The 19,540-nt window shown below is 33.2% G+C and overlaps 1 protein-coding gene across 11 annotated transcripts in view; it reads right to left on the bottom strand.

Annotated features, from left to right (window-relative positions):
- Positions 1 to 8,585: 8,585 nt before the first annotated feature.
- Positions 8,586 to 19,540, bottom strand: part of Rbm26 (RNA binding motif protein 26) — a 70,624-nt gene continuing 59,669 nt past the window's right edge. For 8 of the 11 annotated variants that reach the window (XR_001174781.1, XR_001174788.1, XR_001174793.1 and 5 more), the window contains 4 exons: positions 17,856 to 17,969; positions 15,304 to 16,438; positions 14,663 to 14,721; positions 8,586 to 10,713 (listed from right to left, as the gene is read on the bottom strand). Coding sequence is in view for 1 of the 11 variants with exons in the window: in XM_013010066.1 (XP_012865520.1) it covers positions 16,349 to 16,438; positions 17,856 to 17,969 (204 nt within the window). In the remaining 10 variants the exon portion in view is untranslated. Of the gene's footprint in view, positions 10,714 to 14,662; positions 14,722 to 15,230; positions 16,439 to 17,855; positions 17,970 to 19,540 lie in introns of those variants that run through there. The other 3 variants (XR_001174784.1, XR_001174786.1, XM_013010066.1) reach the window with 3 other exon arrangements.

Here is a 19,540-nt window from a genome sequence, read left to right as displayed (position 1 = left end):
CATTATTTAAGATAAAGGGATTAATGAACAAAATATACAAATAATTCAAAAATTAAACAAAAAGAATCTAATGAATGAGTCAAATAATCTAATAAATGGGTCAGCAAACTACCCAGCTCTCACAAGAAATACAAATAGCTAACATAAAGCAATGTTTAACATCCTTAGCCATAAAGGAAATGCAATCAAAATCACACAAAGATTCCATCTCACCCTATACAGAATGACTTCAAGCAAAAAACCCACACCAAATGCTGGTGGTGATAATGTGAAGAGAAGATCCCTAATACAATGCTGATGTTACAGCAACCACTATGGAAACCAGTAGGAGGTTCCTCAAAAGTCTAAAATCTGACCGTTTTTATGACTTGTCAAACTTCTACAGGATACTTGTATCTGAAGGATACCACAAAGACATCTGCATATCTGTCATAAAACTTCATAATAGAAAAATGATAGCACCAATTGAGATATCTAAAAACAGATGGATAGGAATTATATGCATGTAGACATTACAGAATGTTATACAGCCCAAAAGATAAATAAAATCAGGATATATAGAAATATCAAATGAAATATGATATATTTGGCAAGACAAGCTTGAAAAAGTATGTTTCCACTCATATGTGGAAGCTAGTGCTAAAAGACATCCATATTCATGGATGCACACAAATTAATATGAATAAACACAGAAGACTACTTACGAGGAAAGTTAAAGGGTAAATAACTTTAAAATACATTGCCAAGCTGGGTGTTGGTGGCTCATGCCTGGAATCCTAGCTACTCAGGAGACAGAAGCCAGACTGGGCAGAAAAGTCTATGAGACTCTTATCTCCAATAAAATATTCAGAAAAAGCCAGAAGTGGTGTTGTGGCACAAGTGGTAGAGCAATAACCTTAAGCAAAAGCAGCTCAGGGACAGCACACAGGCCCTAAGTTCAAGCTCCAGAGCTGGCAAACAACAACAAAAATCCAAAAAAAACATTGTCAAGTTTATATGAAGCATAAAGAATCTCAATAAAAGCTGTTGCTTGGTAGGGTGATGGGAGGGTATGGCTCTGTTTCTTTCTCTTATGGAAGGATGTAGGTTAACAAGGATGGAAAAATTGAATACAGTCAAAACAGACTGTAACTAAAACTGCTGAAAATGTTCCATGGAGGTTTGATTGGGATATATTCATAAATATGGACATCTATTCACCAAACAATGGAGCACTCAAATTTATCCAAGAAACACTACTTTCCCTCAAGTCTCACATAGATCCAAAGACATTAATTGTTGGGGACTTTTATACACCACTATCCCCACTAGATAGATCAACTCAGCAAAAACTCAACAGAGAAACAGCAGATCTAAACAACCGCATAGATCAACTAGATTTAACAGACATCTACCAAATATTTCACCCAGCAGCACTAGAATACATGTTCTTCTCAACAGCACATGGAACATTTTCCAAAAGAAGACTACATTTTAGGTCACAAAGCAAACTTGTCCAAATTCGAAACATTGAAGTTATGCCCTGCATTTTCTCAGACCATAAGGGAATAAAATTAGAACTCAACACCAAAAGCTATGAAAGAAAGTCCTATAACACAGAGAGTCTGAACAACACACTGTTGAATCACCAGTGGATCATGGAAGAGATCAGAAAGGAAATTCAAATGTTCATGATATTCAACAAAAATGAACACACAAATTACCGGCTCCTCTGGGACACAGCAAAGGCAGTACTCAGAGGCAAATTTATAGCTCTGAGTTCCTACATTAACAAATTGGAGAGATCTGAAACCAACAATTTGATGAGACATCTGACTCCTTGAAAAAGAGCAGCAAGCTAAACCCCAATCCAGTAGATGGAAAGAAATAATTAAAATTAAATCAGAATTAAATGATTTAGAATTCAAAAGAAAACAGAATCAACAAAACAAAGAGATGGTTCTTTGAAAAAAATTAACAGAAAAAGAGAACACACCCAAATAAACAAACAGATGACAATGGAAACATCACCACAGAAACAACTAAGATTCAGAACATTATAAGGGAATACTTCTCAAACCTTTATGCTAATAAGTTTGAGAAACTGGAAGAAATGGATGATTTCCTAGCAAATATCAATGTGCCAAAACTCAACCAAGATGAGTTAAACCAACTTAACAGACCCATATCAAGCATCGAAATAGAAACAGCCATAAGAGACCTACCATCTAAGAAAAGCCCAAGACTGGATGGATTTACAGCAGAATTCTACAAGGCCTTCAAAGCAGAACTCACATCAATACTCGTCCCAACTCTTCAATGAAATTGAAAGTTCGCTACCGAACTCTTTCTATGAAGCCATCATAACCCTCATCCCCAAACCAGGCAGAGACTCATCAAAGAAAAAGAACTATAGACTCACTTCTTTGATGAACATTGATGCAAAAATGATCCTTAACACAAAGAACAGTGCTGGAGGAATATCAATACCAAATTTCAAACTCTACTACAAAGCCATAGTAATCAAAACAGCCTGGTACTGGCACAAGAACAGACTTGAGGAACAATGGAATAGAATTGAAAACCCAGATATGAACCCACAGACCTATAGCCACCTAATCTTCGATAAGGGAACTAAAAAAAAAAAAAGGAAGACAGCCTATTCAGTAAATGATGCTGGCAAAATTGGTTAATCACCTGTAGAAAACTAAAGCTAGATCCTTACATATCACCCTGCACGAGAATCAACTCCAAATGGATCAAAGACCTTGATGTTAAAGCAGACACCCTGAAAACATTACAGGACGGAATATGAGAAGCTAGGTTTCCTTGGCACAGGCTGAAATTTTCTTAATAGAGACCCAGAACACAACAAATCAAAGAAAGGTTGGACAAATGGGACTGCATAAAGCTTCAGATCTTCTGCGTGGCAAAGGACAGCTAGCAAGATCAATATAAAGTCCACGGATTGGGAGATCTTCACCAGCCATACAACGGATAAGGGCCTCATATCTAATATACTCAGAACCCCAAAAAACAACATTCCCCAACAACAAATCATCAAAGAAACAATGCCCAATAAATAAGTAGGCTAAACACTTAAAGAATAACATCTCGGAAGAGGAAATAAGAATGGCCAATAGACACATGAAGAAATGCTCAACCTCTCTAGCCATAAAAATGCAAATCAAAACATTGAGATACCACCTCACCCCAGTTAGAATGGCTACAATCAAGAACTCTAATAATTAAACAGATGCTGGAGGGGATGTGGCCAAAAGGAAACCCTACTGCATTGTTGGTGGGAGGGTAAACTTGCTCAACCACTTTGGAAAGCAGTATGGAGGTTCCTCAAAAGACTTCACATAGAGCTCCCCTATGACGCACTTTTGGGCATTTACCCAAAGGACCACTAACAAGACCATACTAAAGCTACCAGCACAACTGTTTATTGCAGCATTATTTACCATAGCTAAGACATGGAACCAACCCAGATGCCCCTCAGTAGATGGATTAAGAAAATGTGATATATATATATATATATATATATAAATATATGTGTGTGTGTATATATATATATATATGGAATTCTTTTTTGGGGGGGGTCCAGTCGTGGAGCCTGAACTCTGGGCCTGGGCGCTGTCCCTCAGCTCTTCAGCTCAAGGTTAGCGTTCTACCACTTGAGCCACAGCACCACTTCCGGCTTTTTTCTTTTTGCTTATGTGATGCTGAGGAATCGAACCCAGGGCCTCAGGCATGCAAGGCAAGCACTCTACCACTGAGCCACCTTCCCAGCCCCCTATATATGGAATTCTATGTCTCCATCAGAAATGACATCGCCCCATTTGTTAGGAAAGACTTGGAAAAAAATTTTATTAAGTGAAGCCAGCCAGGCCCAAAGAAACATAGGTCCCATATTTTCCTTTATTTGCAATAACTAGTATATACGTGGGACAAACAGAAAAGGTCAAAAGCTATGTACATTTGACCATATAAAATGATAAGTGAAATGAACCCCAAGATAGGGACACAGGTGGTTTCTTTCTTGCTATTGTTTCTAACGTATTTTTTATGTACCATGTGATTTTTTTTTCCCTTTGTATGTTTCTCCCCCACAGTACAAGCCATTTTCACTGTAATTGATGTCAGTGCCTTGTATCTTGTATATACACTTCTCTTATTTGGGGAGGGGAAGGGAAAAAACAAAATGTTTAACTAGGGATACAGGCTGACCCATTGTAACAATGAGATGTACAAGGCACTATGTTGAAAAATGAACTTTACAATTTAGGCCTGGAGGGGGGAGGAGAGGCCAGGAGTGTTGTTGTGGAGGTGGGAGGGAAGGGATGGTAAGGGAAAAACAGGAGGAGGCAACAATGCTTGATAATACACTCATTATCTTGCTCATGTAACTGTAACACCTCTGTACAATATTTTTTACAATAAAAATCTTATGAAACAAGTGGGTATCTAACAATGAAATCTCCCATATTCTTGTTAGCTAATAAAATCTGTATAACAGGATACCTTGGAACACCCTGTCACCTCTACTTTTATTCCCTGTAGGAAACAGAAGAGAACTGGGTGCCAATGTTTCACACCTGTAATCGTAGCTATTCAGGAGGCTAAGATCTGAGGAAGTTAAAAGCCTGTGAAACTCTTATCTTCAATAAACCACCAGAAAACCGGAAGCGGCACTGTAGCTCAAGTGGTAGAGTGCTAGTTTTGAGCTGTAGACCTGAGGGACAGCACCCAGGCCCAGAGTTCAAGCCCCACACCCGACAAAAATAAAAAATAGAAAAGCTGCCCTAAACAGGTATGTTCTTAAAGGCCCTCTCCCCTACAAAGTCAGATTTTTAAGGATCAGTAAAGCTATTAGTTGGGGGAAAAAAGCCAATAATGAACTCTGAGTTGTTTTCAGGCAGCTTCTAATCTGAAATAGAACTGTCACAAATGCAGGATTAAGTTAAACCCAAATCCCTCTTCTCCACCACCTTAGATGTCTCTATTCTTTGAGTACACTCAAACTGGAGGTTATGTCCTTTTCAATGAATGACTTTCTTGAAAAAAAGAAAATGCTATCTTTATTGTTTGTGTAGATTTCTATAAAATGTTTAATTTTCATATTATAAATATATGTGAAGATTGTCATAACTAATCAGATTATTAAAGAAAATTTTTGATATGGTTATTAAATCTGGTTATTAAAATAACCTCAGTATGCAAAGGTTAATTTCTATTAACTCAAGCCTGTGAAATATAAACATTATCCAATATTCTTTTCCCTTGCACTGAGGTTTGAGCTCACATTTGCTAAGCAGTTTTACCGACTAATCCTCCAATAGACATTTAATTCTAACTCCAAAATTGCAAATACTCTACAACCTCTAAATATTCCTGACACATACTATTTAAAGTTTTGATAGATATCTTGGGAAACATTAATATTCACCTTCATTTCCAACCTGAAAAACAACTTAAATGAGATATCTGGAGTTAAAACATGTTAACACTAAAAATGTGAAGAATGCCATGGACTTTAAAGACATTTTTCATGACTTGTACTGTACTCAAAAACAGTACCGTATTTGACATTATACTTTTTAAACTCAAATTTCTCAAAAACAAATACACAAAGAACCAAGATTCTCAAACACCTATGTACAAAATGTAATACTGTGATGCTTGAATATACATCACAAGCTTTAAAAAGCAAATTAGACTGAGAACTAAAAAAATACGCAACACTCACGTACCGGAACCAATGTCATTCAACTTTTCATTGTCTAATACTTACATAAAAGAACGAATATTCTTCTGGAAAAATCAGAATTTGTAGATGTTTTTGTTATGATTTCCTACATGTCTGTGCATTTTTGTAGTAAATATGGTATTTAAAATTCCAATCCTGATTTTCATACTAATTTAATAAAAATAAGCATGTCATGCCTTCCAATAGACTAATTCAAGAACTTATTCGAAGTGTATAAAAATAACAAATTATTAAAAACATTATTTCCGAGAAAAGAAACTTAACAGGATACACAAAATATTGGCAGCCTAATGTGGAACAATTCAACTTGTGTCAATAATGCATCATTTTTTAAACCTTATTAAGCATAATTTCATTAGTGCTGTAAAATCAATGTGGAACCCAATGAGGCCTAACATGTATGCAAAGAAACCTGAACTTATGTTATTCACAAGTTAAACTAGAAAAAGACCTAGCTGTAAAAGGTCTGTAAAAGAATATAAAATGTTTCACAATTTTGAAAGACTGATCACTTTTGTCAAATCATTGTGAACAGTAACAATAATCCAGGGCACAAAGATGTCAAAGGTCACAATTGTTTGCATTTGAAAATGTAAAGGCCCAAAGTGCCCAAGATTTGATTCATGACATTTATGATTCATTGACACACAAAACAAAACCAGAACTTTACCCAATGCCAATGGCACAAGCCTGTAATCCAAGAGGCTGAGATCTGAGAATTGACATTCAAAGCCAACCAAAACAAATTCAAGACCCTTATCTCCCAATTAACCAGTAAAAAGTTGGAAGTGGAGGTGTGAGTCAAATGGTAGAGCACCAGCCTTGAGCAAAACTAAGTGTGAGGTCCTTTGTTCAAGTCTTATTACTGCCCCCCCCACATATATAAACTTAAGTAAAAATAGTATAGCCCACTTACAATGTCTAGCCATCCTTTATAGATAAAGTTTCATTGCATTAAAATGATACATAAACGCCTGAGATTTAAAGGGTTAAAATAAACAAAATTCATTCTTTGTAGAGCTCTTGTTAAGTATTTTTGTGAAGGCTTGGCAACATCAGCAAATACTTCACAGGACCGTCATTATATGTATATATACATACACACATGGATGTTTAACTGTTTGTAACTTCAAAGTTTCACAGAAGTGTGTCATGTTTTGAGATGTGAATGTGCATCTCAATGGAATCCCTGTGACAAGCAGAACACATGTCACCACCAACCTTTGTAACCTACATCACAGATAGGTGTATTTGGAATAAGACAACTGACTATATAACAGTTGGCATACAATAAAGTGTGAAATGAACATGTTAAATGCTGACAAAGTAGATAAAATCAGATCAAGAATAGAATGCACATAAAACTTGTGAAAGTAACTTAATATCTTTGTGAATGGAATGAGCACTGTATATGTATCTTCACTTTAAAAATCTATGGCAGTCCTAAGATAGTACTACAGTATTTTTATAGGAAACAGTTTGGAGTCATCACATGGAATGAAGAGCTAACTAGAATGGTTAAAAAAACAGGAACAAGGAGGAAGAGGAATGATGAAGGCTCATATGTGAATGGCAAGTGTCCTTAGGCAAGTAACATACTAGAGCTAAAATTAACATAAAACAACGTAAGTGAAATGTGGTGGCACTTCAGATTAACAATCTTCAGAATTCTCAACTGTATACTGTCCAATGAATGCAAAATTTTCTTCCTATAGTTTATATTAGTTGATGCAAATATAGAACAATTTTAAACATTAACAACTGTTTTTAGTAAGACTATTTTATTTTAAAAATTTTCAAAATATAAAAATAATAAATATTATGGATATTTAACAAAAGAAACATAATCCAACTATAAATTAAAATGTTGACAACCCACATACACATGTTATTATTATACACATTCTAAGCAGACAAGAGTAGTTTTCTAGTTCAAGTTTTGCCTTTTTCAGTTCAAGTTTTATTATCACTTTTAAAATAAACAGAAAAGCTGCTACAGCTTAACCAGTTACTCGCGCTCCACTCAAAGAGCAGGCCATTTTCTTTCCCCATGCCAACACACATTCATGAAATGGGATACTTATGGGCACAGGTATTAAATACTGGAACAATCCAGTCTTCAGACAAGAAAAGACTCCTTTGGTGTTCTTAGATTTAACAGTCCACAATAACTAAGCTAAAATAAACCATGTATTAAAGGTAATCTTGTGCCAGACAGTTTGTTCTGATGTGGTACTATACTCAAACAGGTTCAGGATTTTGAACATCTATGAAGGCTTTGCTGATTCTTAATAACTACATCATAAGAACATTCACTCAGGTGCTGAATAAAATTTGGGGTTAAAACAAAAACTGCATGTTAATGTAAACTTGCATGATGTAATTATCTCATCTCTTCATAACTCATCAAATGTTTATAATACTTAAGAATCACTAATCCTGTTAAAATGGGAATGTAAAGAACAGCAAATTTATCTATTTTAGGACTACAAAAGTTTTGCAATTGAAATGAAGAGAACACAGCCATGCCAAATGTATCATTTGTTTAAAAAAATTTCACTCAAATTAATAACTTTGGGCTGGGAAGGTGGCTTAGTGGTAGAGCACTTGCCTTGCATGCATGAAGCCCTGGGTTCGATTCCCCAGCACCACATAAGCAAAAAGAAAAAAAGCCGGAAGTGGTGCTGTGGCTCTAGTGGTAGAGCGCTAGCTTTGAGCGGAAGAGCTGAGAGACAGTGCCCAGGCCCAGAGTTCAGGCCCCACGACCGGACTCAAAAAAAAAAAAAATCAAATTAATACAAAATATACAAAATAATTCTTTTTTTTTCTTTTGGGGGAAGCTGAGCACAAATAAGTGTGTAGTCATAAAGTATTAAGATGTCCTAATGGTTGGGCTCTTAATCTGCTTCCCTACAGACCACTTTCATAATTACACTGTTAGATTAGAATAAATCACAAGCAATCATAGAGTAAAGCCTAGCAAAGACTAGACAACAAATTCAAAATTTAGACTGAAAGTTTCTGTAGCACCAATGACTTTTTCCTAAGACACTTGAGGGGTCTATATCACTTTAAAGTATTATCTCATAAACAAGACCAAAAAATATTCAATTGATCTGTATTTTGAGCATAAATATTTATAAACTCTTTAAAAAAAACAAATATAGCATGACTAGAGCGGCTAATAGTGTAAAATCTAAGTATTGAAAAATATAAAGACATAGAAAAGGTTTCCATAATGCAATCATGCAGAGGTAAACTGCTTCATTCAATTACACAAAAATGACTCTGTACAGTTATCTACACATAGCTCCATGAGAATCCTATTCAAGAAAAATTTAAAAGTGAGAAGCTTACCAATATATGAGGACTTAAACATACATCCGATCAACTGGATCTCACAGCAATTTTCAAAACACAATGATCTTAATTGGCATGTCTCATTCAATTTTATCTTATTTTTAATTTAATAGCATAGGGAGAAAGATGAAAAACTGAAGTTGAAGGTTATAGTAGATGGTCCACACCTATTAACTGATCAAAAGTGTTACCAGCAAATACAGTCTCTTCTAACAATGTTCTTTGGGTTCTAAACTAGCTGTAGCGCTTCAACTGCACTACGGAGGGGCAGAGAATCCTTGAAAAATTAAAAAATACCAAACTCATTTGTGAAAATATTTACGTACTCTATACAAACTGTTAGTCTGCAAATGTGAATTTAAAAAAAAAGCCTAAAAAAAGTAGTAACACATAAGCTACTAATACAAGACTTTCCAAAATACATACTCTTCCTTTAACCAGTGTGGATCAAAATAGATATATTACATTATAACTGGTAGAATCACCCCATCATTCATTTTTATTACTCATGAAGACAATCACAATGCATACTGAAGGGAAAAAAATATGTTTGCAGAATAGCTTGGCAGAAAAAAAAAGCCTGGCTGGACTGAACTTTTTAAAAAAGTCAACAGATTAAATGTACTTTGTTCTTTTCTAATAAAGAATTGATACCAAATATAACTTCCAACTTTTTAAGAATTTATGAATAGTCAGGAATTTTGTGAAAATCATTTATGATGCCCTGCATGAAAAGGATACTGTAAATAAATAGTAAGATTAAGCTGTATACTTCATAATCCTAAAACTTTACTGCTTATCATTTGTATATACTTTTAAAATTAGGTGACAATCTTTAACAATGTCAGACATGTAAGACTATTTTCCCTTGCCTTTGATGTCTTGATTACAAGTAAAAAAAGCATGAAAAAACTCTGTAAACTATTTTTTCAAAATCAGTGTATTTAATTACCAATAATCCCCAGATCATTTTTATTGCTTCAAAAGAAAATTAATTCTCCTTGTTGGTTTTGAAGAGCTAAATTACTTTTAAAAATTATTTGGGTCACACACCAATAAATTTAAGAAATAGTGCTTAAAAAGGATTTTTACCATCTGTTTAAAATTATTTTAAGCAACTATCCTAATCCAAGAAATACATCCTAAAACCAAGAAAATAAATAAACAGAACTTAGGTTTGACATTTTAATTCATTTTCTTCATTCTAAATTGTTCACAGTAATAAACACACTATCATGGCTATACAGATTTCCTAGACACAATTCTTAGTTTGGCCAAGACTAACATATCTCATATTAGGAAACCAAGAAGCCTTATTCCTTCTTTTAAGGTATTTAAAAAATAAAAGGCTAGAAGAGGGAAGAAAATATCTATGAATAATATCACACATTCAGAGCACACATTCAGATATACTTCTGGACTCAGGTGTATTCTCAGAGAACTGTAAAGGTAGAATGCTAATTACAGTACATGTAAACATCTATTCAAATTGGTGAAGAGCAAACAAAATGATAGAATGATATTAACAGTCGTCTCCATACAGGACTGGTCTTGCTCTTGTAGTCACAAAGCTAAATTCAGGCAAAGATGATTTCTCTCTGCTGAAAAAAGAGAACACTATTAAAAAAACCTTTGAAAATAGCAAATAAATCTAATAATTGAATCACACCATAAACTGATATCCAACTTTTCCAAACATTAAAAAAAAAAATCAAAATCATAGGTGTAGACATATTACACAAATGATTAGTTTGGGGCTAAAATCATTTTACCAAAACCTCCTTGTTTTGTGCTTTCTTAAAAAATTAAGATATAAAAGTCACAGTATGGCAACATGACTATGATTAAAATTTTTCATTAAGAAATCTAGTTAACTACTGTATTTTCATGTTATTGCATGTAGGCAAAGAAATTTTAAGAAACTATGATTAAACTAAGACATGATAAAGAAAAACCAAAGAAAAAATAATTTTCTTAAAAATTTCCTGAGAGCCAGTTGTCAATGGCTCACACCTATAATTCTACCTCCTCAGGACTCTCAAATCTGAGGATGGTGGTTCCAAGCCAGCCCGGGCAGGCAAGTCCATGAGACTTTTATCTCCAATTAACCACCAAAAGGCTAGAAATGGCACTGTGTCTCCAAGAAGTAGAGTGCTAGCCCTGAGCACAAAAGATCAAAGACAGTGCTCAGGCCCAGGACAGGCGCGAGGGCACACTCGCATACATGCATGCATGCAAACACTCACGCATGCACACACACACACAAAAGTTTTCCAGAAATTTCAAAGTAATTGTATAATACCTAATTTCCTTAACTTTATATTCTGATGTTATTCTTGAATCGTCCTTTATAAAGCAGGCACTAAGGTCATAATATATACATAAACACACATATATCCATATATATATACACACATATATACATATATGTTTTTCAAGAATAAGACAGTGCCTGGTATTAAAGGATGATAGATGAATGTATAGATAAAAAAACAATAGATTTAGAAAGTGAATATGAAAATTTTATAAAAATTATAGGGAAAAATTTCAAGTCTTTTCAGTCATACTAGGTAATGAGCATAAAATGCAAATCGCAAGAACGTTAATAAAAAGTTGTTTTTCTATTAAGCAAGTATGATGTTTTTCTTAGAAATGAGTGACAAGGGCAGTCATATTCATGAAGACTTTTCTTTTTTCCCACAGGAGTTTTGAAGATAGCTGTTTAGAAGACTACTTGTTTTATCTGATAAGCATATAATGGTAAGAGGGAGCAAAACAAAACTACCCTTTTTCTAAAGGCTTGTATACACACATTATAGCAATAAGTTCCTTATATATGGGAAGAGAAAATGTTCTTACTGCCTTACAAATAGTTTATAAAGATGACTTAGTCTTACATCAAATTTCCATTTTTAATTTAAAGGATTTTCAAAGGAGAAATGTCTAGAGAGGAAGACTCAAAATGAACTTTGTAATGCCAGATTCACTGTAGGATACTTTAAAAGACTAACAGACTCTTTGTAAGACTTTTGTGAGGCAATCTTACAAACATTTCCATAAATTCCAGAAAGATTAAAACTAGTTTTCTATAATTAGTCTACATTTCATGTAAGGGGACAAGTTTTTAACGCCACTGATTTAACAAACCAAACAAGCAACTGTTTTTTTTTAACTTCCTTTGAGCCCTTATAACCAATGGTTAGTGTTACAACTAAGAATAGAAATACAGTAATCCCCTAAAGCAGTTTTATCAACAAGATATAGTCGTCATTTAAGCTCAGCCACACTTGCTCCAAGTAATCAACTACAACAGTTGTCTTGTCTTTATATTACACTTGATCTGATTACAATAAAACAAAAGCTATGGAACAGTCTTCTATTCTGCAACATTTTCATTTAAATGTTTGGGCATTAAATACTTCTAAAAATATACAATGATCAATAACATTTAAAACAACATTGCTTAGACAAATATTAACTCAACTATGTAAAATGACAACATAACCATCCCTTGAGGTAATCCTAATCAATCTCTTAACCAATAGTATATCATTTTCCTCAATTTTTTTTTGTTGTTACCTATATTGTCCTTTGAAATTTTCCCACTCTCAACTCAGCCTTCACAACCCAGATGTTAACAGTAAGCAATTTGGTCAAAGAATTAAAAAGTATTGCTTTTGGCCAGTATATTGTAAAGGGAATGAATGGAGAAAGAAGAAGAGGACCTAACTCTATTTGTGGTAGCACTGACTGTATGTGTATTGCAGCAAATATTCTAATTTTTACTCTGAGTTTAGAAGAAAAAGAAAAAGCTAAGGGAAGTGTTAGTACACATGTAAGTTTATAGAACTTTTGCTGGGCAAATAAATGCAAGCCTTTGGGAACACTATATATAAAGTTACATTGAGACATATAATCAATTCTAAACTGTTTCCACTGATGATAGAAAGGATAACAGATAGGGAGAAATGGCTTAAATATATTAAACTGTTTAGAAACATGACTAGTGAAACTACTGACTTAAAAGGGATCTTAAAAGTTGAAAATGAACTAGCAACTTGTGGACGGGGACAGGAAGAAAAAACTAGATGAGGTAAAAGGGTGACTTTGTCCAAAAAGAAATGTACTCTTTACTTGACTTACATACATCTGTAGCTGACTCTACATCACCTTTATAATAATAAATTTTCTTTCAAGTCTTCTGATCCAACTTACTCCCTCATTTGGGACAAGGAAATAAGCCTGGATATGTTAGGAGATTTGTTTAAAACCACAGAGTTATAGAATGGAAACTAAAAGCACAATCTCTTAACCCTTATCCAGTACTCTATACTAGGTCACCTTTGGACTTAAACTGAGTGGAATGGACTAGATATGTGGCTTTTGGCCAGTATAACCACACACTATTAATATAAAACTAAATAGAATCTTATCCGTGAAGCTAATTACTATCTTTAGTACTCCAAAATATTAGAGCTTCATTCAACTAGGATTACAGATATATACCTCCATCAATACTTGAAACCCCTCTGAAAAGAAGCCTAACCATACCAATTGTTTAACAAAACACTCTCAATGACCCAGAAGATCATCAAGAGAGAGATTCTTTGAAAATTGATTAAGAATTAACAAGGGAGGTAATTGTCACCAATTACTAGAGATTTAAATATGCACTCATTCATTATTTAATCCAACAAACATCTAAGTGCCTACAAGAGCCAGGCTGCATGATAAACACTAGAAATAAAAAGATGAATAAGACATGGTCCCCTTCCTAGAGGAGCTTGCAATCTAGTGGGAAAGACAGACATATAAACCAGATAAATTATTTTACAACATTAAGATTCATAACAGAGATATGAACAAAGTGCTGTATTAAAGGGAGGGGAAATATAAACTGCCTAATCACCAAGAAATCCTCTAATTTTGTGCATTATCTTTGAGGCATGTTTGCTATATATATATATATACCATAATTAAGTACTGGCAGCATCATTATATACTTTTGTTTGTATTTTTAAAGTTAGTGCTGAAATCAGAAAGCCTAAATTTAAATCTAGTCCTAACAGTAGCTATAACTTCGAGTAAGTCAGACCGATCCTACTTGTCTAAGATTCCTTATCTATAAGATGAGAATTTAATCTACTTTTAAATGAGAATATATCAAAGTATATGTACGAGTATTAGTATGCACTAAACATGTTCATAAATTTAAAATTCAAATAGCAACATAAAAGTAACATAATTAAAATCATTAGTGCTTATAACTGTATAACTGAACCTAATAAATGTTGGTATACTTCCCATACTAGGGAAGCCAAACTTCAAATTGACATGGCTTTAGACTTTAAATTCTAAGTTACTAGTGAGTCCTAGGCAAGAGTAATTATTTATATGCTGGACTATACAGAGTAGGTAATTTCAGTATATTACAAAGATGTTTTACAAAAAGTTTTAAAATATCAGGTTAAAAGTTCAAATTATAAAGCCATGTATCAATCAGCATAGAGATTTAACTGGCTTTTGAAAGATTTACTTTCTTTATAATACCTGTTTGGTGTAAAGAGAAGAAACGTGAGCCTCTGCCAATTTGGCACCTTTCACGACTACTAAAAAGAAAAGAAAACAAACTTACCTAGTGAATCAGAATAGCACACAGTCAACATACAAAAGACTACATAAAATATATCAGATCTATGTAAAGTTTGAGTAAAGTTAGTATTTTGACAACTAAAATATGAGCTTGAAATTTTAAATATAAATGTATGCTAATTTCATGTCAAAATGTTCCAATGAAATAGTATCAAGAACATAATATTATAACCCCAAGTGTAGGGGAACAAAAGATAAATAAAAACAGTATTCACAAGTGACTCCATTCAAAAAAGGCTGGTGGTAGCAGAAATAGTTTTTGTGATGTCCCCAATATGAAATAAGGTGATTTTTAAAAAATGTGATTTACAATATCACCAGTCTGGAGAGGCAGGAATACTTGCAACAAATTAAAGATCTAACACAGTAATCTCCCACCCCCTTACTCTACAAAGAATTTATCCCCCCCCTTCTACCCCCTGGAAACGATATTCACTTGCCAGAGAAATCCACTTAAAAATCACAATTTTTGGAAATGTCAAAGATTTTTATACAAGTATAGGAAATGCACACATAAAATATCAGACTGGAACACTTACCAAACAGTGTTTTCCTAAAGTAGTATCTATAGTACATTTCTTTATTCATACATCTTCAAATGGTCAAGTTTTCTTTCATACATCCAAAATGTAATATGATGTTTTCTTATTCACCAAATGTTAGCACTACTTGAAGTCTGGTTCCAAACTAATCAGCCTGCTTTTAAATTTTAAGACATCTGTTGAAAATTTATAGGATCAAATCAAAACTGAAGTGGAATAATTTTAAACATTGGATTGTACATTATTGTAAAAGTATCAAGTAACCATTATTAAATTAGTGATTAAAGCTCTTTTTGTGAAAACTAAGGGAAAGGTAAATTGCCATCTGGAATGGTCTATTTATTTTCTTTTTTTTTTCTTTTTCTCTTTTTTTAATCAAGGAACATTGTCTTAATTTTCTTTTTTTTCTCTCTTTTTTTTCTTTTTAAAAGACCATTCCACTTTATTTTGAACATCCAGATGCATAGGGACTCATATGTAAAGCAGTCATACACCATTATCATTAAAACCCATGTGGTAAAATACATACACAAGTCTAACAAAAGGCTAATACATAGTAAAGCCTAAGCATACTACTATGTAATATTATGAATACATAACTTGGAGACTTTAGTTAGAGTACTATATTATCAATTCATTTTTGAAAACATTCATTAAGATTTTAAATGCAAATTCATTCCTTATTTGCAGTAAAACAAAATCCTCTAAGTTATAACAAGTATTGGGTCATAAATTTTCAAACCTATTCATTAAATTACAAAGAACCCAAAGAATTCTGTAATGTTCAGTAAAAGTATGTAATAAAAACATTGCATATGTTCTAGGTGATGTCTTTAGCAACTGTTTACTGAAATAAAATGCAAACATCAATCTTTCAAAATACAGGATCAGAAGGTAGTTTTCTTCTCTTTTGTCTATTTGTGAAATCCATCTTCATCACATTTTACCAAAAATTGTTTTTACAAATATGTAAAAGTACATTAGATAATACTAATGAAACACAGGTACAGTTTTAGCATATGCAGATCAATGATCAGTCAAATCATCTTCTCCAAGAACGAGATTCATTGTCCTCCTCCTCTTCATCATCATCTTGAAGTAATGAGTCATCCACCAAAGACTCTTCCTGAAACTTTAGGTTAAAATGTATTTAGGAATTTACCGAAAAAAAAGGAAAAAAAAAATAAGAAAAAAAAGGTGACATTTTTAAACACTTTTCTGAGTCAAATAAAAAAGGTTATTCCTATACCTAGAGCATTCAAAAAGCAAAGGAAGCCTTTTATCCATTCAATGACTTCTCTCCAGTTATGACTGTTTCCATGAAACAAACACTGAATACCAAACTAAGACTTTGTGCATGCTATATCTCCTGCCTCTGACACATTATTATGACATCTTCTGTACCTTTATAATACTGCTTGACACTTAACAGAAAACATCTGTTTTCTCTGACTTACTCTAACTCTGAACATCGAATCAATGAGTTGTATAAAAATCTGAGATTTCTATTCTTTTATGCTTCATTTAATGAATATTTCTTTACAACATTCCTTCCTTTCCTCAATCCTTTCATAAAAACTTCTTAAGACTGCATTTCCAAACTTTTCAAATACCTAATACCAGGTGCTCTCCTGCTTTTTTTCCCCATTCAATTCAAACTCATGGAAGGACAAAGGTATAATCTAAAATATAAAATGACAAATCATGTATATGAGTTTCAAAATATACATTTTTTGTTCTTGCATTTGACTATGAGTATTCAAAACAGCCTTGAAATGCTCTTGAAACAAAATGAAGTGCCATTATGAAAATCTAACAAAGGCAACACAGAATCATTTCATTTCTTCATCCTACCTTTATTTCTTCAACTAAGTGCTATTATTCAAGAAAAATTCAGTCTTCCATATCTTTCCTAAAGCTTATATAGCTCTACCTAAAATACTTCTCTTAGCTATATCCCCAGATCCAGCACTTAATTATGGAAAGCTAATTTATCACCCAAGACCCAGCTCTACTATCAATGCATTCTTCAAGATTGTCCTGGACAGGAAAAAACCAAACAAACCAACAACAACAACAAAAAAAACCCACTTCCTCAGTGTTCCCCAGCATGTTGTTCAAATCCTTCTTCGGCACACGAATCTGCCTATTATTATAATTAGTTTCTTAAATATCTGCCACCACCCTCCTTTCCAAATTATAAGCTCCTTGATGACGGGGACCGTGTCTTATTCATTTTTGTGCCTAAAAATCTACAATATAGGAGTCAATCATTCTAATGAACTACAACAATATGAATGAAAATAAAAGAAAGCTGAAATGTTAAAGGCAGCACTCAAGTAGAATAGATACTCTAAAACTTAAGATATTGCAACATTTCCTGTGAATAAAAATCTAATAAGTATATATTATTTTCTAGAAATATGAAACCTGTGTGTGCACGCGCATGTGTGTGTTCATATATTCCTTTAGGATTAGCAATCCACAGTTCTCATTTTGTATGTAAACTACGAATAATTAAAGGTAAAAACAAGTGGGAAAAGACATACTTCCTCTTCATCAGGTTCAACTTCTTCTGTTTCCACAGCTGAAATATTAGTTATTGGTTTATTCCATGCCAGTTTTAGATCCTGCCCTTTGAAACGAGCTCCATGAACTGCAGCCTAAAATAATTGAGAACATTGGAGTATAGACCATTAATAATTTAAGAAAAAAATTAATTTTATAGTGTCCAGTGTTTAACTTAAAATAGTTAAGCTGACCTGAGAATCAACTATCCACTTATTTGCTTTTTGGTTACTTCACAATTTGCTATTCATTATTATAATTTACAATTAACTTTTTTTTAACTTATTTATAAAATCATACTAGTGATTCAAAATACTTTAAAAAAAGAAAAGTTTCTCGCTAGGCACGGGTGCCTTAGGCCTATAATTCTAGCCACTTAGGAGGCTGAGATCTGAGGATCAAGGTTCAAAGCTGGCCTGGCAAGAAAAGTTGATGAGACTGTGAATACCAAAAAAAAAAAAAAAAAAAAAGCCAAAAATGAAGCTGTGGCTCAAGTGGTAGAGTGTTAGCCTTGAGCAAAAAAGTTCAGGGATAGCACCCAGGCTCAGAGTTCAAATCCAGAAGCAGCATACACATACACACATATACACAGAGACACACATACACACAGACACACACAAAATTTCTACTGAGTACAATTATTTCATTACTAGCCAGTAACTGACACAGTAACTGGTACAATAATAATAATCCCAACATACTTCAACATATTGGTTAAGCTTCTAAATCACTGTCTAAATTAGCATGAATAGGCTAAATGAATTTTATTAGGCATAAAACCTAATAACTTTTAACATACATAAAAAATACTTTGTAAGACATATTACATTATCCTCAAATTACATCAAATGACTGCAATTATGAAAATATCTGATGTAAAGAATAAGTATTTCAAGGAAAGTGCTGTGAAGTAGGTATGTAGGGAACAACCCTGAACTTTGTTAATGAACAGGATTTCTTATAAATCTTTACAACTGAATAAGAAAAACTTGAACTTAGCAAATAGATCTAAGACTTGCTACATTAAGTAGCTAGTTTGCAAACAGTGCATTCAAATAAAAGTAACATGAACATAAATCAACATTAGCAGCATACTGAAATAACTCATTCACCAAAGACTGATAGCATAATCTCAAAGTACAGAATAATGTAAAACAATTATATGTTCAATGACATTTGAACATGAGTTGTCTGATATTAAAGTCCCCAGATATAAATTGTGAATCTGCACAAATAAATTTATGATACATTTAAAAGATTTCATGACTATTAAAAATACAGCTTAGAGTTTTTAGTTCATGGCTTCATCACAGTATCATTTAACTAGAATTTTTAAAAATACTTAAATAATTTTAAAAACAACTTTTAATGTTTTGAAGCTAAAACCATTATATGTTTCCTAAGGAATCTGTTATCTTATGCAAAATACCTATTCAAAACCCATTTCTTCATTCTGGTAAAATTAAGTAATCTAAAAATGAAGAAACTATTGCTGGTATTTTCTAGAATAACTTTTTTTTAGGGGGGAGGAATGGTTTAGGTTTTTTGGTCTGTTTTGGAAACAAAGTTTCACTATGTATAAAGTCTAAGCTGGTCTCAAATTTTCCATCCTCTTGACCCACTCAGCCTCCTGATGGCTGGGATTATAGTTATAAGTGGTATGCGA

The sequence above is a fragment of the Dipodomys ordii genome, unplaced genomic scaffold (assembly GCF_000151885.1).
Source record: "Dipodomys ordii isolate 6190 unplaced genomic scaffold, Dord_2.0 Scaffold1, whole genome shotgun sequence".
Classification (NCBI taxonomy): domain Eukaryota; kingdom Metazoa; phylum Chordata; class Mammalia; order Rodentia; family Heteromyidae; genus Dipodomys; species Dipodomys ordii.
This window is presented reverse-complemented; position numbering and strand designations above follow the sequence as displayed.